At 40.6% G+C, this 22,683-nt stretch overlaps 1 protein-coding gene across 1 annotated transcript in view; it reads left to right on the top strand.

Annotated features, from left to right (window-relative positions):
• Positions 1-22,683, top strand: part of ADAM12 (ADAM metallopeptidase domain 12) — a gene marked incomplete at its 5' end in the record, with an annotated part of 82,640 nt that overhangs the window by 37,537 nt on the left and 22,420 nt on the right. The window contains 3 exons of the mRNA XM_009705998.1: positions 11,943-12,120; positions 17,008-17,097; positions 18,508-18,703. Of these exons, the coding sequence (XP_009704300.1) occupies positions 11,943-12,120; positions 17,008-17,097; positions 18,508-18,703 (464 nt within the window). The remainder of the gene's footprint in view (positions 1-11,942; positions 12,121-17,007; positions 17,098-18,507; positions 18,704-22,683) is intronic.

Raw genomic sequence — 22,683 nt, 5'->3', positions numbered from 1 at the left:
ATTTGCATGATAGGCGGTGGCTGCTGTCTCCTGGAGACCTCTTTTGCTCAGTGAGGTTGGCTCTCAAAGGCTTTTGTGGAGAGCCTTGTTATTTTGTCATCTGCATTTGTTTGATTTGTGGTTTTAAACTGTAATACAAGGAAAAAATATATTTATATCATAAGCATGTAGTTAAATAAATAAAACATAGTTAAAATCTATTAGGGACAAGTTAGGAAAGTACTAATCATATGTGTCATTTGTTGTATTAAGTATTAGTTTCAATCACATTTCTTCTTTTCGAAAAATGGTCTCAAGGAAACAGGCTATAAGGTCACTCTGATTTTGGTTATTCAAACTCTGAACTGGAGTCTACAGAACCAGGCTATGAAAATATACACCCTCCAGAGATTTCCTGCACGCTAGCTTCAGGAGACAGTCAGGTATGCCATGAAAACGGCATCTTGGCTTTGGTACCAGATCAACTTGAAGTGAAAAACCACTTACTCCAACACTTCTCAAGGTTTTAAAAAAAAAAAAAAAAAAAAAAAATCTGAAAAAAAGACCAAAGGTCATGGTAGAAATGGCACAGAAATCAGAAATACAGTGTGGGAAAGGTCACTTAAATTTACTGACTGGACCTCTTCTTTCTAGACATCTCCCAGCATCTCGTAGCTGCAGATAATCAAACCCTTATTAGTTAGCACAGTATTTCCTGACCCCTCTCAGGTTTTTTTTTCAGCTGTGCAGACCTCACTTTGCATTTTTTAGTCTGGCAGCTTAGAGACATTAAACTCAGCAGAACTATCTGGAATTACCTCTGTTAGAATTTGAAGAAAATGAAATTATCTTTAAGATGTAAACAGTTTCTAATTAAACTCTGAAGCTGTTTATGTTTCCAAACCAGTCTGAGCTGAGCTCTGCACAAAGACAGACTTCTTTGTTGTCTTTTTCTTTTTTTAATAAAGTTGATATACTGATGTAATAAATTACTTGTGACAGAGCTAGGTCTGTTGTGCCAGCAGTGCAACAGCGTTTTTAAAAAAAACTTAAGCAATGTATCCCTATGCCCTAGTAATTTAGCACATTGCATTCTGGTCCTTCCTTTAGTAGGAAACAGCCATGAGATTACAGAATAGATTTATGTCAGTCTTTCAGTTAACTCCAAGTAGCCCCATGTCTGCAGTGCATTTGGCATTCCTTTCTGTTAATAATTTCCATACATTACAGATATATTTAATTGTTGTGGTAAATAAGATCTGCATTGAAGAATTAGTAGCGTTGGTTGAAATACATGGCATGTTTCCCAGTCCCTTACGGGAGTGGGTCACTGTTAACAATTAGCACAAACAGAGCTACAGGGCAGGTCTTTAAAAAAAAGATATTGCTTTTTATTATAGTTTAGTCTTTCACATTTCAGTAGATGTGCTGTTAGAAGTGAAAATATTTGGCTTTTCTGGTGTGTTCTAGAGGAGAACTCGTACAGATTTACAGCATGCATTTTCTGTAAGTGAAGCTGACAAGGAGAGAGGTTACTTCTCAAATGAAAACACATTTTACTTCTGGTGTGATTATTTATAGCAGATACTTAAGGACAAGTCGTGGTTTCTACTATGTGATGTATCCAGAACGGGTACAGTTTTACTGGCTTGGATGCTGGTATGTGAGAGCTCAGCTGCTTTTTGTCTTGTCGGTGTAATATCCATAGGAAATATAGCTCTGTAAGGGACGTTTTTCTCCTGCAGTACTGCTATTGCCATGACCCATGAGAACAAATCATAGAAGGACATTTCCCTTTATCTTAGCTTTCTGTTTCATCAAAAAAACTTTTCGACCTGCAGGGATAAATCTGTGGTGCGGTGCATGGAGAATTAAGCACACAATGTCCAGTTTTAATTGGTGTTAATGAATTCCAAATTCCCAGAGTATAAATGGAAACATACCTTAAAGGGCATATTCTTAAGGTCACATGAATGCTCCTTTTTGAACATGTGTTGTATGCCCTGAAGCACTGTAAGGAATTGATGTTGACTTGGAAGGCTGAATCACTGTAATTAAATGATGCCTACAGCTGCATTTGCCACAGTTGTCATGGGAATCACGGAGTCTTTTGTGCCTGGGATAGATGTGCAAAATGTTTAAAATTCAGAGAGGGAAGATGTCCATTTTACCCCAACAATTGCTTCCTGCAAAGTTATTCTTTTTCTTTTCTAACATCAAAGCCTATTACAAAGTCCCAGGCACATTTACTGTGGGATTCTTGCGGCAGAAATGCAGGTAGGCTCCATTTCAGCTTTTTAAAACTGAATGGCACAGCCCCAGTGTTGAGATGAAGATAAGTAACCAGCTATTTTAGTGTAAAGTCACTGAAAATAAAGAGGTGAAATAACTTTGGTGTCCTAGGGAGCCTTTCTGGCTGCCTCTAACATAGCATAGAAATTGTGTTCATCTTCATCATTGATGTTCTCCTGGCAGCCAACCAGGAGAACATGTGAAATCCAGACTCCCTCGAAGTTGGTAGGAAAGCTCCTATGGACTTCAATAAGGCCAGGATTTCATCAGGATACCTATGGATTCCTTTAGATTTCTCAGAAACCTTTCATTCCTGTGAGTGAAAGTTTTAATTTGTTCGCTTAAGGATCCCTAAGTCTCAGATCATGGCCAGATCCATTCTTTTCTCGTGACTTGAAATAATTATTACATACAATGTTGCTACTAATTAGTTTATTTTCTTTGTTCAAGCTCTGTGAAAAAGAAAAGGGAAGCTAGAAGAAGTGATTCATTGTGATTTTATATTTATGATTTTTATTGGAAAGAATTCCAGTTGTCTGAAGTGATTTAGATGATATGGGATAAACCGCTTTTTTCTCAGTGCTTACCTCGTAGCAGGAGAAGGGAAGGTGGAAATGCTGGGGGAACTCAGTCCGATTTCTGATGCTGTTGTGCCTCACTTATCTTTCCTTTGGATCTTCTAAAAGAAAAAACAAAATAGAGCCATGCTGCTTGCAGGTCAGATACTCCTGTCTTGAAGTCCTGATTTATTAAGAGACTGGCTAGTACCGATGTTAAGTGAAATCAATATGAGCCTGTCCCCCAGGTATATATTATTTCCAGCTTTTTACAGGGCTCAGATGTTTTTTGCTAGCACCCACGTCTCACCGCCTGGCATTTCCATAGCTTCATTCTCTTACTGCTTCTGCTACTGCTCTTCCCAGTGAGCAACTGCTTCACGTGCTTTGTCCAGAGGGATGCTTCCCAAATCTTCTCCTTGGCCTGGGTTCCTCCTTGGGACGTTTAGCCCTCCTTTGAGTCCTCTTCTCTTAACTTGCTGTTATTTGATCTGCTCACCTGATGTACAGGCTCGTCCTCGACCAAACCCGTCTGCTGAGGCCAAGTACCCAGAGTATGGCAGGTCTTTAAATCAAGGTGGTCACGCTGATCACAGCATCGGCTGGGAGAATAACCGTGTGTGCTTCTTGCCTTCTTTAGGCTGCAGTATTCACAAGTTGTGTTTGGGATACAGACAGGCACGCCAGGGGCTTGTTACTAGTGAAAGGGGGAGTTGTCCGTAAATAAGTATCATGGGTTGATTTTTCTGTATTACAGTTTGGATTTTCTTATTCTGTTTTGCTTGATCTGCTTTCATTTTTGAAAAATTATTTTGTTGTTCTCCCTTATCCAAACATGCTCTCTATAAAGTGATCCTCTCAAAACCAAATTCCCAAAGTCAGATTTTTTTTTTTTCCCCCAATCTGCTCTTGACCCATTTAAAAAACAATTCCTAAGTTTTTCAAGGGAGAAAATCAGAATGTAACTGCCTAAAGCAAAAGCTGAAAAAAAAAAATCATGTTAGGAACTAAATGGAGTGTCATCCTAATCCAGCACTGCCCTGGCATTTGAAGGCAGGTCAAACAGTGCCTTTTATCTAACCAGAAATCAGTAGGAAACTGATATTCAGCAAAGTATTTTGAGCAACAGGATGAACCTTTTGTCTTTATTTACTTGTCAGATGCTGAGGATGCTGTGTTTTGTGGGACCAATTTAAACACAGGGCATTCTGGTTGTGCTTCTTATCAACAGTTTCCTTCATTGCTGGCAACTGCTGGCAGGCATGGTATGCCTGCTGCCCTCCTTTTCTTTAGCCTGGGACCAGACCTGACCTGGCCTTTTCATCCCTCCCTCTGCTATTTGTTGCTTTCTAACTTTTACTGTAGTCAGCATTGGATTAACCTCAAATTCTTAGTAGTAGATTGTGAAACCTGAACTCTCAGCAAGCCAGCAAATTTTTATTAATGAGGTAGTGGTCTAAAAGGAAACAGAGCAAAAGATGAGCCAGAGGCAAATTCAAACTGGTTAGAGCTACTTTCCTTGGCTGTCTGGTTTCCAACAGGAAGAACGGTTGTCTGAGTTCAATTCCCATAGAGTTTTTGCAATGCAGATAACTCCAGCATATAGTCAGAATACTGTCAGGATTGATAAATTGGTTGAGTATTGCTTCACCCCCAGAATGCAGAAAGGAAAGTCACAATAGGCCTCTCAACAAGAAAAAACTTCTCAGACCGTACATTTGTCAAAGTAAAAGTAACTGCTAATAATGTTTTATTTGGCAGTTTTGTGACTGCAGAAATATCAAGCCATGACAGTGTACACTCTATAAAGCCATTAAGTGTTGTTCCTTTGCAGGAAGTACTTTCCTGAACCATCCAGCTGCTTGGTTCATTGCTGCTTTCTGCCCTGAAGTCCCACATTCGCTATTATAAACTGCCTTTTTGAATATTTCAGGTAGTTAAATTTTCACCTTCAGCTTAACGTGACAGGTCAAGTCTCAGCGAGGGCTGTGACAATCCAACCTAGGCACCTGAAGTGAGATTACCTGAATGCATTCCCGGAATCTGCACTATCCCCAGGGCCAAATTAAAATGAACCTAAAGCATTTGTGTGTGAAGTTTAAACATTTACTTGGAAAGACTTTCTTTTCAATAACCCTGGAAATTTCGTTGTAGCACAACAAGCCATTGCCACTACAGATCAATTGAACTTAACCACTAGTGTGACATATTCGCAGTTATTTATTGGAAGTGTGAAAACTACCACGTAGTGAACAAGGCAAAAGCTGTAGGAGAAATCTAGGCTTGTTTTTAAATCACTGACCATGAACTCAGACAGCAAGAGCTTTGATGTCATGTATAACTACATGGCCCAATTCCGTGCTCTACTTTATTGATGCTCTAGGGATTAAAACTATAAAAGAGGAGCAAGAGAGTGAAAAATAGGCTAGAAAAATAAGTATGACTTGTCAGACGTCTACTGCCTTTTGAAGCAAACTTCCCATTTCAATACTTTAGATATATATATGTATAAAACCACACTACATTTTTAGTTAAATCCTTCCAGCACTGCCAAAAAAGATGTGCCCCGTCAGTTCTGGGACTGGTGTCTTATACAAAGCTCTATGGTGTGCTGCTTGTAAGGGCCTGCACATCCTCCAGGAGCCCAAAAGGTCCCCCAGTTTACCCCCTCCTCCCAGTTGTCCTGGGTGTTTGCCTTTTGCAAAAGCTTTGGGTGTGAGAGAATCTGCAGATACCTTTAGGGTCTCCCTTTATCGTGCTTGTGGGATCTACTTTAAAACTGCATTTGTGTCTTTCTCCCTCAAAAGTACTTACAAACGAAGACATTGTTTAAATAAGGGATTAAAAAGCCCTTCCATATAATGGCACCTGTCTAATTTTAAACAATTGCTATTAAAACATGAGGCGTATGAAATCATGTGTAATGACAGAACTTGATACACGAAGGGATCTGTAGTATTTGAACACCTATTTCAATATCAAAGAAAAGTGGATTTTATCTCCCACTTAATACCTAATTCTGTGAGGTTCCTTATGCTTACTAACAGCTAAAGTGTTAAAAAATGTCATCTAATAGCAAATTCAGTTTTATTCTAGTAGGCTCATATCTCTTAGGAGACCATATAAGGTTGTTTTCAAGAGATGGAGAGCAGTAATGTCTAGAAGGTGAAAACCAAGGGGGATGCTTTTCAGTGGGAAAGGATTATGTCAATTAGATCAGGAGTTAGAGGAGGCTGGAAAATTGTCAGAGTTCCTTGAAATCAACACCTCACTGGGCTTAGAAACATTCGTGTCGCTTGAGCTTCTAGAGGTTTATTCTTGCATTACTCTCTCTACTGCTGGCATTTTTTTCCATGGAAAAATCACTTACACCTGAATTAACAAAAGCAACCCTATCTCTATTTTTTAACTTAACCCCCCCAGTTTTTAGGTTCCTCTGTAAGACTGGGATATGCAACAGAAAACCTACACATTTGTGCGTAAGTCATTCTGTAGAGTTTGAACAAGAGGAAGATCAAACTCACATGTCTGTCTCCAGTCAGAGGATCTGAGTTGCTCTCCTCCTCTCCAGTTGTAAGTGAGCCACTGTGCAGCCAAAAATCAAGAATTTTGGAGACTAAGGAGAGTAAGTATTCATATTTGTGAATCTCAAAAGGTCCTAGGGTCGAGACAGACACAAAGAGACACTGCAATGTTCAGTTCAGACAAGGTGTTGTCATGGAAAGTGTTGGAAATTCAAGTGCTTGACTCGTGAAATTTCTGACCCAGGGGGTTGGCACTCACCCCTCTTGTCTTTGAGCACCTTCATGCTCCTAAAAAGCATGGCTGATGCCTTAGTCTATTTCCAGATACGGCTTCTCAGGCTTGATTTTTCAAGCATTCTGGACAAAGCCCAGTCCTAGTTTTCTGCGCCTTTGGAAATTAGCTAGTCAACAGTTGTTTCGATAAGTATGCTCTGGAAAATCAAAATGCCCTTTTAAAATTAATATAATCTCCAATTATCATATTACCTCAGGGAGGAAGGCCTGGTGGTACTTAATAGAGCTCTTTGGGGCTGTTGTGCATTTTAATTGAGTGAATAATTGTAAAACTCTTCAGGGCCTTTTGGTAAAAGGCTCTGTATAAACATTGCCATAATGCTGAATAATCAGGTTGCGATATGAACTGGAATAAATGAACCCTGTAAATAGATATGTGATTTATATATACTATATATATATGATGTACGTGTGTATATATACCAATATTTTGGAGAGAACAAGGCAGTTACTTTATAAAAGTCCTACAGTTCTTGAATAAGAAAAAAACCTGAGATTGGATAGCGATAATCATAATAATCAAAATGTTAGTTTTCAAGATATTGGGAACTTGCAGTTTATCCTCCAGTGCAATGCATAGAGAATTGCCAGAAGCATTGATGGTGTTGCCGCTTCAGTGATGCTTCTTGAGAAAGAGCACAATATGTTTTGGTTTATGGTGGAGGAACATGGAGAAGGTAGATCCAAGGTACGAAGTGTTTAGACACCTAAAGATGTAGATAGACGTGGTTTAGAGGAACCAAGGGAGTTTCACTTCAGATGGCTTTCCCAAGGTATTGCTGCAATGCAGTGGCAGGGTTTGGGATGGAGGCTGAGGGGAGACCTGATCGCTCTCTACAGTGACCTCAAAGGAGACTGTAGCAAAGTTGGAGTCAGCCTCTTCTCCCATGCAACTGGTGACAGGACAAGAGGGTGTAGTCTGAAACTGTGCATGGGGAAGTCCAGGCTAGAAATGAGGAGGCATTTCTTCACAGAAAGGGTGGTTCGGCATTGGAATGGGCTGCCCAGGGAGGTGGTGGAGTCCCCAGCCCTGGAGGTGTTTAAGACTGGAGGTGGCACTTAGTGCCTTGGTCTAGTTGACACGGTGGTGTTAGGGCAAAGGTTGAACTCGATGATCCCAGAGGTCTCTTCCAACCAAATCGATTCTGTGATTCTGTGAAAGATGTCCTGCAGCCCAAGTCAGTGCCCCTCCAGGCGTTCTCCAGATGGAGCAGTGGGAAAAACAGCAATGGCAAACGTGGCACACCAGCCTCAGCGGTGGAATCGCTGCTCAGTCTGTAGCTGATCTGCTGGTTTACCCTCCATGAACTGGTAGCCACTCTGTTTCTCCTGAATGCTTTGGCTGTCTGATCTCTTAAAACTATAATTTTCTGGGGCAGTGATTCTCTCTAAGTCTATGCTTGTACTCTCTTGTTATTCAGCCCATTAGGAGAGGGAATGCCTCTGAAATGGTGATGGTGGAGATGAACTTTTATAGTTCATGCAAAAAAACCCTATGCTGGGCAACACAGTGCTAGTACAAAGAACTCTTTTCTTAAAAGGGACTTGACACAGCGATGATGCCACTTCACTTAGTTAATGAAAGGAGCCATCTAATACCGGCTAAATGCAAAACTACATAAAGGAAACTGGCGTTTGAATGGCTTGAGTGCTTGAAATACAAATGAATGGGACAAGACCAGACTGTTTCTAAAGGAATCAATTACCAGGCGTCCTCTTACTATTGTGAAGCTCTCATTTGCAGGAGCAGTCAAAGCTATTTTTGCTAGGAACTAAGATACTCGTTGCTTGAGATTAAGCACATCTTTTAAGCACCAAGGAGACACAGGAATACTGTGGATTCAAGAGGGGTGGAAAGACTCTGAAATTATTTTGCTTGCTGTAAACCCACTGAAGAGGCTGAGGTGGTGCTGTGCACAATTTGAGTTCTGTAGAGTTGTACCGGCAGCCAGAATGGTTTGACAAAACAATCCATTGTGTATTAAATCTACAGATTCAAACAACATAGAAAATGTGTGAGCTATTCAGCATCTTAGCATAGGAACTAGGTTGGACTAAAGTTTCCCTTCTCTTCCCAACCGCAGAAAAATAAGGATCTGAAAAAAAAAAAATGTCTTGAGTGAAGGTTAATGGAATATACTGGTTGCTAATGAATTTTTTCCCTCTGGAAAGTTCTCCAATGGCCTATATGAGCTGGTTTTTCCAATAGGGTAGGTGTCTGAGCTACCACAGAAAGCACAAGTATCTCTGTTCAGCATGTTACTGAAATCTTGGAGGCAGATCAAGGACTGACTTCACTGTGGAGATCCCATTACCTTTTCCCATCCAAAGGTAGTCCTTCCAGGTGAGGTCTGAAGCCTCTTAACAGGGTGGTATGAGGAAGCTTGCTGCATTTGTTCAGAGGACGAGTTTCTTTCACATGACCATTACATTGCATTTTTCACAAGCTCCAGATTCACTTAAATATCGTGCCTAGTGCTACTGACATCTGATATCTATAGCTTCCCTTCCCATCTGCCAGGGATTTCGTGCTTCTGATGAAATAGCTTTAAAATTGCAAAGACAGCCAAAATGTAGCCTAAAATCACAATGATCAAATGCTGTGGCTGTTACATGGGATTTTCTTTTGTCAAAAAAATGAAGAATGGTTGTGTGTCAGAATATCACGGTATTAAAGATCAATTATGTTTCCAATGAAATGCCAACTGGCATCAACTGATGTGGGATCTTCTGTTGCATGGTGTGGTTACCCTTCAGTTCCTCTCTGTTTCCACTTGTTGGGTTCATCTCTGGTTTTGTATTGCTTTATTTTGGGCTTACTTGGTAAAGAAAAAGTATTTTCAGATAATTTCATCAAATAACATGTGCTGCACTGATGTCAGCTGAGGAAATCAGCGTCAAGAGCAGGAAAAGCCAAAAGATGAATGGATCTCTTAGTTCAAAATAGGAAACAGCTTGAAGTTCCTTTGCAGGGAAACAGAAACCTCATTCATTAACAATGACATTATTTCACCTCTGGTACAGAGTAAGGGTTCTGTTCTCCTGGTGATGGACAGAGACATCTCACATTCATGCAAATGACCCTGGGCATTCACGGATACAAAGGAACAGCCCTAAAATATTGACAGTTTTGACTGGTGAGCTATTCTCATGATCTGTGTGTGGCTGAGACATATGGCGCAGGGAAAAATGTATTGTTTGTGTTCCCGAATTGATTTCAGTCTGTATGTCTCCCTGTCTCATCTCGGTGGATATCAAAGTAAATCTGTGTCACTGAAGTGAAGGATCTTGCCTGGATGATGCAGTCTTCATTTGTTCATACTTTGATATGAGGATCATGGCTGATCAAGCACTCATACATTTTGTGCAGGATTTATCAGTCAGATGTATCTGGGTTTCTTGAGTTTTTTTCTGGTGTTTGATAGTAGTGTACAGCCATCTACTTGTTCATAGTCACGTACACAAAATTTTGGTGGTTTTTTTTTTTTTTTTTCCAATCAAACTAAGAGTAGGACAGGAGTTTGCGGTGTCCTGTTAAGAACATCTCCAATTGCTTAACATAAAATGGTCAGTAGGAGGTTTCCCAAGTGCCTTTATTTTCTGTTCCATTACTCCAAGTACCTTCTGTGTTTTCCCTTGGGGCCCAGAGCTGCAGCTAGCAGCCTGACTCCTACCTCATGCTATTCTGAAATTTCTTTATTTATCTTAGACTCTGTCATTTTGCCTAAACATTGATATTTTCCAGACATCAGCTCTTTAAGGGGAGATGCCTATTAACTTTCTGAAGTCTTATGTCAGTGAATCGCTGTTTAGTTTAACTAGACAAGCCCCATAGTGGTACATGAAAATTATTTTTTTTGTCAGAGTCATGTTTATGTTCTTTTCCAATGAGTTGGCTGTTTTATTGCAAAAGAATCTGTAAAAGAGGTAATTTTAAATAGGCACAAAATAAATTCTGTTCTGTAAGGTACCCATAACCTTTCTAGGAGATCCTACTTAACCTCCTTATGTCAGCATAGGAAGCTCTATTGCATTTGTAATTGTCGAACATTTCTCTTTTTTTTAATAGAAATGATCCCTTTCTGATACGTATAGGCATCATCATTCACAAAGGAAGCTTTTCATTTCAGGGTATTAGGAACAACAGTAGATTAATCGAAATCTGAAGTTTGGCAGTGCAGAGCTTCCATCTATCATCTTGCTTGTCTGTAAAGATTATGTCCTAATAACACATGAGTGATACAAAGCATTTAGTGAATAAAAAATCCCGTCGTTATCAGGTTGGCTCCCTGTGCTGCTGTAATGTTGAATTACTGCTGGACCATGGAGCAGCAGTGACGAAGGTACCGAGTCTTAGGGAAGATGTTGTTTTATGGCTTGGTTGTGGTACAGAGTCAACATAACCATGTGCAGAGGGGGCACAGCAGACTTTAGGACGTGGCATTGATAGCCAGATCCAGGTGTCACTTTGTCTCACGTCTGTGAGTCAAACTGCAAACATTCATTAGTAAAAATGGAATTTAGTCCTCCGACAGAAAAAACACATTATCTGGTGATGTTCGTTTTACACTGGATTATTTGGCTAACATTGTCCGTGTGTTTTGCAAAAGAAATCCACCACATGCCTGCACAGCAGGGCCAAATCCTGCTCTCAACAGTGTGAATTCAAAATATGGGTATTTTCAGTAGCGTCTTTACAGTCATCCTGATTTAAAATAAGAAGTGTCTTTGCTTCAATCATGCAGTTCCCAAACTTGACTTTGATGAATTGCAGAAGCAGGCTCTTAGCAAGTAACTCGGTGTTTTTCTCTTTTTTTTTTTTTTTTCCTGAAAAGAACAGGAAGTTTGCCATACTACAGAGCAAGATGAATGAATTTGCCAATTGAGACTGAACTTTCCAAGAAGGATTAGGATGTTTTTCAGTCCTGTAAATGCAGGAATCCTCCTTGCAAGCCCAGCATTTCTTTAGGCTCATGATCAAAATTTGCATTATAACTACATATGCAAAAGAGGGAGAAGGAATTCCAAATGTGAACACTTCCAATCCTTAACAGCAGCTACAAATTTAAGTGAAAAAGATGGAAATTCCCTTACTCATAGTCAGAAATTATTATAAATGTTTCAATTTTACAGTGAATTGCTATATCTCAATCCTATGTTAAAGGGTTTAAAAAAAATGAACACAATCTTCTTGTTGGTGCACAGATGTGCTAAAAGGTCACCAGCGTGACAGGAGCAAGATGTTTTCATCCGATAATACTACCTTTCTTTTTGTCTCTGTGTATTTTTCTTCTAGCTATCCATTTCCCATGGTGTTTAGTAGCTGCAGTAGAAAGGACCTGGAAAACAGCCTGGAAAAAGGAGTGGGAATGTGTCTGTTTAACTTGCCTGAAGTCAAGGAGTCCTTTGGGGGACAGAAGTGTGGGAACGGTTACGTGGAAGATGGAGAGGAGTGCGACTGCGGGGAGCCTGATGTAAGACACCACTTGAGAAATACTGCTCACCTCCCGTCTGCAGGTTTTTGACAGTAAAGAATTGGTTTGGCATGTGTAACGCTCTTTGGTGTAAAAGGATACTCTCCCTTCTCTGCTTCTATCTTATCAGCTTAAACCTCAGAGTCCTCAGAAATGCGAGAAGTTTCTGCTTGACTTGCATTTGAGTTGCTAAAGTTCAGGCAGGGCTTTAGTTAAGGATATGCTCAATTCATCATTACAGAACAAACTCTCTTGTGGCTTGTCCAACAGACTAATCATGACCAACTGTCGCGTTCCTAAAAACAGAAATTCCTTTAAGTACTAGCTAATAAGCTAAACTTAAAACAAATTTGTTAACGTTGCTCAAATTTCTCAAGACATCATACATTAGTTGAGCGTTTGTTTCCATACATGAGAATCCACTCGTATATTAATATAAATATAAATAGTTATATAAATATTAATATTGGCTTGGTATTTTTTGCATTGCAGCCAGCTTCAGATTTTGGGTACAAGACCTTTCCCTCCTTCACTCTGAGATTTTTTCTTTGTCGCTAGCCAATTACCTTACTAACAGAAATAGCCTTTACTGCCTCCTGAAAAGATTGCTACTACTTCAAAGATCGTTCCATTTAGTTTAGTGAATGTGTCAGAGGACTGCTCAGATCAGGAGGAAATAGGCAAAACCTGGGGGTCAAATAATATCCGAGCTGACATCCTTATCCCTTTGGCATCCCATGCTTATTGGCTGTATTGAACCTCTCTCAGATTATCTGAATTAAATACATCAGCAGATGAGGGATTTGTTTCCTGTGATAAATATGGTTCTGCAGACCAAATAGATCAGGGCAGTTAAAACAGCAAGATATTGCGGTATCCTGTCTATACAGTGTATTGGATTTACACAAACCATAAGGATTTCCTGACAGTTCACTCATTCTTCAGGGTAACAAGGTTGGAGGAAGCAGGCTTATCTTCTTGTTTAAAGTCAATAGAGTGCAAGCAGCTTGCAAATGTCTTTCTAACCCAGTTATCTTTCTCATTTTCATTTTTGAATGTTAGCGATACCTTTTCAAGTCAAAGCCACTTAATGTCAGCAAGCACTGTCTTGATTTGCCTCTTCTTTCTATGTTTTCCCTTTTTAATTATATTGGAAAACTGCAGCTTGGGCCCAATTAAATTAATTTGGAATTTACTGCTATAATCTGAGTGGTACCAAAACACTCGTTAGATTAGTTAATAATTCACTGCCCAGTCATTTACACCCACCGAGTTTTGTCAATAATGTTGCAGTATTTTATGGCACAGAAAGCTGTACAATAACATATGCTAGTTGTGTTTTATCAGTGATCAGAGTTAAAGGTCAGTCTGAATATGTAGATGTAGGTGGTTGGTAGAGATATTTGGTAGGGATATGGTCTTTGAGGTCTCTTCCAACCATAATGATTCTATGATTCTATGATATTTCTCCTTTACTCTAAGTAAAGCGTTAGCCCCGTGATGAGGTCTGCGCTCAGTGACCTCCTTAGTGGTAGGACAGCAATGGATTCATGAGGGTGGAGAGTCGTGACTGTAACACACCTCCCACCCTTCAGACATCTCTGGAAATGCTAATGCAGTAGGGGCTGTTTGACCCCCTCCATCCACACTACGTGTCATCAGGCACTGGTCATCTTCTTGAGTTTAAGGGAGACCAGGATGCCCACCACCAGGCCAAGAGTGTAAGACCTGACCAAGGATGAATATTGCCAATTAAGCTCCAGCTTCATTTTGGATTATATTACCAAAAATGCCTGATGTGCTACAGTGTCTGTGAAAGGAGGGTTAATGTAGCTTACACATGGAAAGATAGAAGAAGGAAAAAAGAAAAAAGAAAAAAAAAGAAAAAAAATCCGTGGTCCTTGAGAACTGAAAGTGTCAAATGTGGCTAATTTTATAACGGGCTGCAAGGGGGATCAGAAAACTACAAATTGGTAAATCAGGAGTCAGACAAATTACTTCCAAATGTAATTAAGAGCTAGTGCCTGAACAGCTGTGACATGCCAGGGACGAGTCAACGCAGCTTTTGTGCCAGGAAATCTTGTCTTACAGACCTAGCACAGTGCTCTGAAGGACTTATCAAGTGGACGGAACGGGATGATGCTGCTATTGCAGCCTGTTAGGAGTTCAGAGAGGCTTTAGACCAAAGCTTTCCACCGAAGGCTCTTTAAGAGACTAGGCAGCTGTAGGAAGAGAGAGTATTGCATGGGCAAAAACTGGGTTAAAAGATAGGAAATACAACCAGGTATAAATCATCCGGTTTATGCAGTGGAAGGAGATCTGCTGTGATGTATCCATGAGATGTGCCCTGGGGACTACACAATTCAGCGTATTCATAAACAGCCTGGGAAGAGGAATAGTCTTGAATTTGCTGATGATATCAGTTAGGATGGTAGAGATGAAAGCTGACTGTGAAGAACTGCAGAGAAACCTTCTGAGACAGCTGGACTGGGCATTAAGATGACAAATGGGATTCATGCAGAGTGATGCACATTCCGAACATCACATATAAGATGATGGACTCTGAGCTGACTCTGACCATAGAGGAACAAGACTTCATATTGCAATAAATAGTCTCATGAAAATGTCAGCTCGGTGCTCAAGAGTGGTCTAAAAGGTAAATAGGCTGTTAGAAATTACTAGGGAAGAAATAGGAAAACAAAACAAAGCACCAGTAGGCCTCTATAAATCTGCAGCGTGCTGTGTCTGAAGCTGTATAAGCGATTTTTTTCTACCCCTCCCTGATCTCAGGAAGGATAAAGCAGAATGAAAAAAATTGAGAGAAAAGCAGTAAGGTGGTTCAAAGTTTTGGAGAGGCTTTGGCTGGAAAAGAAGAAAAAGAAGGAAAATGCAACAGAAGCTGATATAATTTTTTTAAAGAGTGAGAAAGGAGCTATTGCCCCCCGACAAGAACTGTGTAAATGAAGTTAGAAAATGGCAGGTCTCAAACAAGCAGAAGGAGCTACTCCCCAGACTGTCTTGATTACTTGTGAGTTCCTTCCCACTGAATGTTACAGGTGATACAAATGCCCGTGGAGCCCAAGGAAAGCCAGGAGACTGGGAGGTTATGGTGTACTTGTGTTCGCATTCTTGTCCTTAAGCATTTTCTGCTGGCTGCTGTCAGGGGGACACAAGGCTAGAAGGGTTACAGGCTGACCCAACGTAGTCTATCTTGAGTTCTTAGAAAAGAGGGGGCAAAATCAACATGTTACGTCTACAATATCTGCCATCACGTAGGTGATGCTAGACGCGGTTGCGTTAGTCTGTTTGAGATGCTCTGATGCGCTCAGGAGATCTACACCAAGAAACCCACTCCTATCATTGCTGTCGTTACCAATAATAACTAATAGCAACAAACTACAACACAGCGGTAGTTTCAGGTGGCAACCTCCAGCCTCCAAAAGCCTTGTAAGCCTTTTCTGTTTGTTTGCCTGTTTATGTTAAAACCATTCCTGACAACTTAATAGCCCAGGCACAAAAACTACTTACCAAGCTAGTTCCCTACAATGAGTAATAAGCGAGCGAGCAATTGGAAATTTCAAAGGCTGCAGTAACATCATTCAACGAGCTGTGTCTTTATCTTAATCTGCCTGTGGAACGCCAATTGCCATCCATGGCTGGCTGGTGGAGGGCCGGATGATGGGGTATAGGAGCTGACTGTTTCAGAAGTACCTTAATTCGACCGACATTGCTTTCCTCCACTCTGCTTTTCTCAGATTGCCATTGAGGTGAATTTATTAAATGCGCTTCTGTGCAGAGGAACATTATTTCTTAAATACAGCAGCTGCACAGCAATATTTGCGTAGCCTGCTGCCTTCCAGCGTGATCAAAAATAGGCGTAGGAAGTTGTTCCACTGCTTCAGAGCAGCACAGTTAGCCTTGTGTGTTCAGGCAGATGTTGTCTAAGAAAACTTTGAAATGCTGGGAATCATTTTGCTCTTTATTTGTGAGTGCAGTGGTAGCCCTGTCTTCCAGTTGGAAAGCTTTTCAAAAGCCAATAAAGTAACAAGAGGCTGTGAACATCAATCTAACCCACTTATTTTTCCTGTGTTCCCTGTATTGTTAGTGATCCCTTGTTAAGTCAAACTGACTTAACACAGCTGAAGAGCAATTTTATCTGCTGCTATTTTTGTTAGAGAGATGAGATTCCAGCACAGCTGATGTAACTTTCAGCTTGTGAGCATAATCTCGGAAAAACAAATCCATTATTTTCTGAAATTTCTTACTAGCTCATTCTACTGACAATAATGTTTGCAAAAGCCCACGCATGCCACCATCTAATCCGTCAGTGTGAAATTGGGATGTATCAGTTACTGAGAATGCAATTCATACTCATTTCATTTCTCAAAGCTCTATTACTGGTGTACCCTGATAAGAGATTACATGGAGTAGTGTCATCATCTTTCTTTGTGGCAACCACCAGCCTCCATGCAATACAGAAGTCTGGTGAGCAACTGTCACAAAATAGAGAGCTGTAGTTATGATGCTCAGTACCTGCGATACAGGTCCTGGATCCTCACCTGAGGCAATCCCACTGATTTGTGTGGAAATAAACCACCCTACTACTGTATCAGGATTGGTATCAGCATACTTGAGTTGTTTGTGATAGTTAGGATTAGATCCATAGGTAGAATAAGCCAGCCTTCCTCAATAGCTTCTCTGGTTTTACTACAATTATTGCGCTTGTTGAATCTAAGGACAGACAAGACTGTTTGGATCAAGTTGTAGAATTTCATGCATAATTCATTACTCCATGCCTAGCTTTTCTTGGCGGAGCTATAGGCAGCCTCTTGATTTACAGCTCATTGTGACAGAAAGTTGTCTGCTCTAAATTTATCCCCCATCTAGGAATGTACAAACCGGTGCTGTAACGCGACGACCTGTACTTTGAGAGCGGGAGCGGTGTGTGCACATGGACTTTGCTGCGAAGATTGCCAGGTGAACCAACAGAAACCTTTCTTATCTGCTGGGGGTGGGCAGAATTCCACAATCTTCCCAACCGCAGAGCAGTAAACAAGGATGGAGAACAAGCAAATTGGTTTCATTAAGCATTAAGACACTTGCATTTCATGTAAGCAATTAAAAAAAAATTCTCAAATGGTAGCAGTTATTGAAGGAGCAGATCAACAGATTTTTTTAATGGTGTCTGTGCTATTTGTAGCCACTTTGTTTGCTCATGCAAAACCTCTTCTTTTTCATGAACTTTTGTATGCTTTGATTTTTTTCATGCTTGTGTGGATGTTGTGCTCTGGCAAGGAGCCGTTAACTGCTGGACCCTCTTTTTTGGGAAGACTCCTAAAATATTTATTATGTCAACAGCATACATATTTTTAGTGGCAGATCATCTGTTCTTGCGAACTCCTGATGTCCTATAAAAAGCCAACTTGCTGCAGGCTTTTACCTTCTTCAGTTCTCAGACGATCTCTTGCACATGGGCTAGTAAAGCGTTCAGCAAGTTTCCATTGTGTCTGTGGCAACCATCTGCCTAAAAGCTCAGTAGCAGCGAGCTATCAAAACAACTAGCAAAATCAGTTTTCATGTCTTTTTGCGTTTTACCAAAGGCACTGTGGTGATGCGGTTAAAATTCAGTGCTGCTCCCAGAGCACGCTCATCTTTTGCAGTTGTTGTTGATAAGTGAATGTTGAGATTGGCACATTCCACCATTGCCTACTAGTTGCCTTCAGCCCTGAAAAAAATGTAGTTATCCAGGGAAATCAGGACAGGACAGGAACAGTTACATGGACTAGTTGTATAATTAAGTTGAAGAAGATCTTGATGCCCATGACAGAGCGACGTTTCCACCTCCATCCCAGGAAGCTATCAGACAGCTGAATCCAGAGTCAGGTGGGCTGGTGGGTTCGTGAGCCATAACGTAACGTACAACATAAGGTTACGTGGTCAGCTGGCTGCGCTGGTCACTGCTGTGGTGTTATAGCCAGATGGATGAAAAGGTTTCTGATCTGACTTTTGGTCAGTGCTGCAGAGCATCCTTTGCAGTACAGCCCAAAATGTTTCTGTGCCTGCGTGTTTAGGCATGATGGCAGGAGGCACGCCGAAAACTTTGGTTCATATTTGAAAATGAACAAAAGGCAGAATTTACCTTCTGACCTGAGCTGCGTGAGCCGTGTTTGCAGCTGCGACTTCAGTTTGGCCCTCCTTCCTGCCAAACCCTTCACAATCCGTGTCAAATAAATGTATTTAAAGAGTTGTGTAATCCTTATACTGTCCTCTGCGGTCAGTTGGTGCGGAGCCAGTGGAAAAAGCTGTTCATGTGCTGCATGGGTTAGACTGCTGCATAACTCTCATTGATTGGAAGTACAACAGTGAAAGTTTTTGTTTGTTTTGCAGTTAAAACCAGCGGGGATTCCTTGCAGAGAGTCAAGTAATTCCTGTGATCTTCCAGAGTTTTGCACAGGAGCCAGCCCTCACTGCCCAGCTAACGTGTACCTGCACGACGGGCACGCGTGCCATGGGGTGGACGGCTATTGCTACAACGGCATATGCCAGACCCACGAGCAGCAGTGCATCACGCTCTGGGGCCAAGGTGAGTTTGAGAACCAGGAGATCTGTTTATGAGATAGGCTTGGGGAAAAAAAAAAAAAAGCCTGTGATTTGGAGGGATTTTATACAGTACCAATCTGTATCTGTTCTTTTCTGAAACAGAGAACTGAATAATGAGGGAATAATTTTGTGATTCATTTTATCCTTGATTTGCAGTCGTGTTCATTTCTTGCAGCAGGAGGTAGAGAGCAACGGTAACTAGGTTCATTCTGCAACACTGCTGCAAACGGGTAGGTGAACCCAGACAGATCATTTAATGCTGACTTTGATATGGCCTTATGTCATCCTGCAAAGTGCTGAATGCTCTTGGGAGGTTGACATCGCATCCCTTTTACGGCTGATATGTAAGCTTCCTTCTGTGCTCTGAATCGCTCATCTGCAAAACATACATGTCTGTCTACATTCCAAAACAGAGTTCAGAATTTGACATTAACATAATATTCGTGTATCATTGTGTATATTTTATTAATCGGTGTTACCTGTAAACCTGCCTCCTGACAGTGCTCTTTGCAGAGTATGCACTGAAGCAGAAAGAGATTTTATTCTTCCACGGGAATTTACTTCCTTTTTGCAAAAATCTAATAGCATGAGTTCTTGGGTTATCCTAAACAGACGATACCCCCGGAGAGCCATTCACCTTTCTGTAACGTCCTGTTGCCCTCCCACTGAAATGCAAGTATTAACTCAGCATTTTACTATTGCCTCCTGCATCACTGGGGACAAGTCATAGCACCTTCAGCATCTCACTTACCTCCTCTCTCAAATGGGAAAACTACTTTTACTTCTCCTGAGAAGGAGCATTATTTAGAGGTAAATTTAATTATTTCTTTTAAACTGACTTTTTCAGCTCCCTTCGCCTCTTCCAATTCGGTATCTCTCTGCCTTTAACTCTGTTCCAAAACTTGTATATCAATATAATGACATACATATGTTTCCCTTGGTCAAAACCCTCATCAGAAATCTATTGAAGAATTTATCTGTTATCTTCACAGGGACTTGGACCGTTCGCAATATTTGTTTAAAAGAGCATTAAAGCATCTCAAGAACTAATGCCACTGGTATAGATAGCAGGTCAGCTTGGTCACGTGGGTATAAGAACATGTTAGAGGAGTTCCTGTTCAAAATCAAACTTCCCACATGGAACAATCCATGCATCTGATATACCCCTCCGAGTCGTACTTGCGTCATAGAGTTAATGTGAGCTCATATGGCCATGTACAATTATAGCCTCCAGTCATAGTTGTATTGGGATTTTTAATCCCCTGGCTACAGAGACATTTTCTCTTGTATAAAGCAAAAGCTCCTTATGAACCAGTTTCCCATGCCACAGAAAGTTACTCAGTTAGACTGTTAATAATTTCAGTTGCTGAGAAAAATTCAGCTAAAGGTCGGGGAGCTGAATTGCTGCAGCTCCCTTGCCAGGTCTGTTTCCTAACACAGCAAAGCCTCCAAACCCCCCGGGCTCCCCTAATGCTTTCTTGTCTTCCTTCTTGGGACTGTTCAATATGGGCACTGCTGTGCCTGGAGTCTCCAGTGGTCAAGGCTATGGGGGTCTGCTTACGAGAAAGATGACTTCATTAAGAGCAGAACTCAAACAGACTTTAACTGGAATAGCCTTATTTGTCTTGGGAACACCCAAGGATAAAGATTTTGAAAGGGAGGCTGGGACATTACCAAACCTGAACTGAAAGACTTAATTCTTATCACATTTTTGGAAGTATAAATTAGAAATCATACCAATAAAGTCAACCTTCAAACGGTGTAGCAGATAGGGTTCAAGCAGAAACCAAGACCTATATTCTGGGTTTAAAGACTAGGGATGTGAATATCCACCACTTGATCACACTTACATCTGGTTGGAGTGTGAGCTGGCAGATGTGAGGTGGAATGGGAAGAGGGCTAAGTGGGCCATGCAGTTGGAGAAATATCATGGTACAGGTAAAAAAAACTCCCTTTCCAGACTTGCTTGCAGTGAAAAGAGAGACTTGACTAATTATAAGATGTTGTCTCTGGACTTTGTGTCAAAAGATACATTTGAACCTTTTACCAGATTGTTGTAATTCGTTAGAATTGTGTTTAACAATTGCATGTGTTGGCGTGGAGTGAGGGAGTAGTTGTGTGGGTTTTTGAAAAAATTCTGTACCGTAAAGAAAAAACAGATCATAGTTTATTTACATTAATTCCTTTTTTCTTCTTCCCAGTAGGTGAAAGCCATGCAGAACAAAATACAATCTTCTCTTAAAATAATATTCAGTATATTGAACTCCTTATCAATGTTTTCTATTATATATCTTTCTTTATTCATCAGGTTACAGATGTCCAGTAGCCCAATGGTAAACGTCAATCTTATTATTTTTAGATCTAGTGAAAGAAAAATGATGAGCACTGACAGAGCTTGTTTACATTAGGCTAAGCAATAGGAACCTGTTTCCAGAAAGAAGTACTTGCATTTCCTTGGGGTTTTGTTACTTTCAACAGACAAACTCAAATCAAATAGAGGAATATTTTTGGCTGTTCCCTATCTGCAATAGCATGGAAAGCCTGGTGTGAAAGAGGGGAGGAGCACCTGGGGACAGTCTCTGAAAGTAGCCATAAATTCCTCTTAAAGACCAAGTTCATTCCAGTCCGCTCCCAGAACACACAAATTTCTCTACTCTCTCTCTCATCTTAATTCGTGTCATTTTTATCCTTAAGGATGACGTTACATGCTTGTGACCTTTTTTGTTTCATATTCAAAATTATCAAATTGCGCTGGTCTGACCTATTGATAGTAGTGTGACTGAAAGATACGTCAATAGTTACACATTTCTGTGATGTCTGGTACTCCATTGGCATTTTCCAGGTGCAACTAGATATGCAGATAAAGCTCCTTAAGTGAGAGAAATTATTGATTACCAAGGAATAGAAGATTCTTAGCTTTAGACTCATGGCTTTTTCTACATTGACATGAAAATGATTCTTTAGGGAAGGAAAGGAGATGTTTGTCAGTGTGTTTTCCTACATTTCCCCAAGAGGGGAAAAAAAGCAACGATTTTGGGGAGCCAATGGCAGGCATTGACTTAATAATTAGAACATACTTAAATTTGTTGCATAGACATGATCATTTGTTTAGGCAGGAACAATCTTAATTTTAATGTCAATATTTATTACAAAGACCCATCACTAGTGTAAGAGCTTTGCAGGTTTTTTCCAGGTACAACCCTATAGGCAAAATAGATGGGCTTCCCATCTAAGTTAGCTGACCGAACCATTGCTAGCTACTTTTTGCAAAAATACTAATTTATCCAAGCACTGTAAAGATTTGAATTCAGTAAAATCAAACTATGTTGATCATCACAGATTTATGGCCAGGCCTTTTCTTTCGGAGACGTGAAAGGCATTAAGCCCTATTCTCAGAGGTAGTGAGAGCTGGCATACTCCTTAAATGTAAAAAATAACAGCTCAAACCCATCTCGCTATTGCGCAGACTTAACAACAGGGATCACCAAGATGAAGAGAGAGGCCAAGGGGAGCTTCTGGAAAGTTTGCTTTGCATCAATAGTGCAGTAAAACAAGCTTAATGAGATATAAAACCCAGGTGCAAATCACATGACAGAGAGCTGGGGGTTTTATGCTTATATTTCTTTGTACAGTTTGTGGTGCTAGTTGGCATAGCCTGAGCAACAGAACTCCCATCTATTACTCGGAGATTGGTTTGGGTTTTTTTTTCCCCTCCACACCCATAAGCACTGTATAATTTTTTTAAAAAGAGTCCTGAGTCAACGTTGAGAACTGAATTGAAATATCTTTCTTTTCCGCTGTCAGCCTGATAACGGGTGTTTCTCTGTTCCTGGAATCAGCACCATGGTCAGAAATTTCTTTCTTTTTCAGGAGACTGTGACGGTATTTTCTCATTGCGGCAGGTCTTGCACTGATCCGAAATGACACAGTATTTCTGTATCACTTCCAAAAGCTTAGAACATC

This window comes from Cariama cristata, unplaced genomic scaffold (genome assembly GCF_000690535.1).
Source record: "Cariama cristata isolate BGI_N322 unplaced genomic scaffold, ASM69053v1 scaffold5138, whole genome shotgun sequence".
NCBI lineage: Eukaryota > Metazoa > Chordata > Aves > Cariamiformes > Cariamidae > Cariama > Cariama cristata.
The sequence above is the reverse complement of the archived record's forward strand: the minus strand, read 5'-3'. Positions and strand labels throughout refer to the sequence as shown.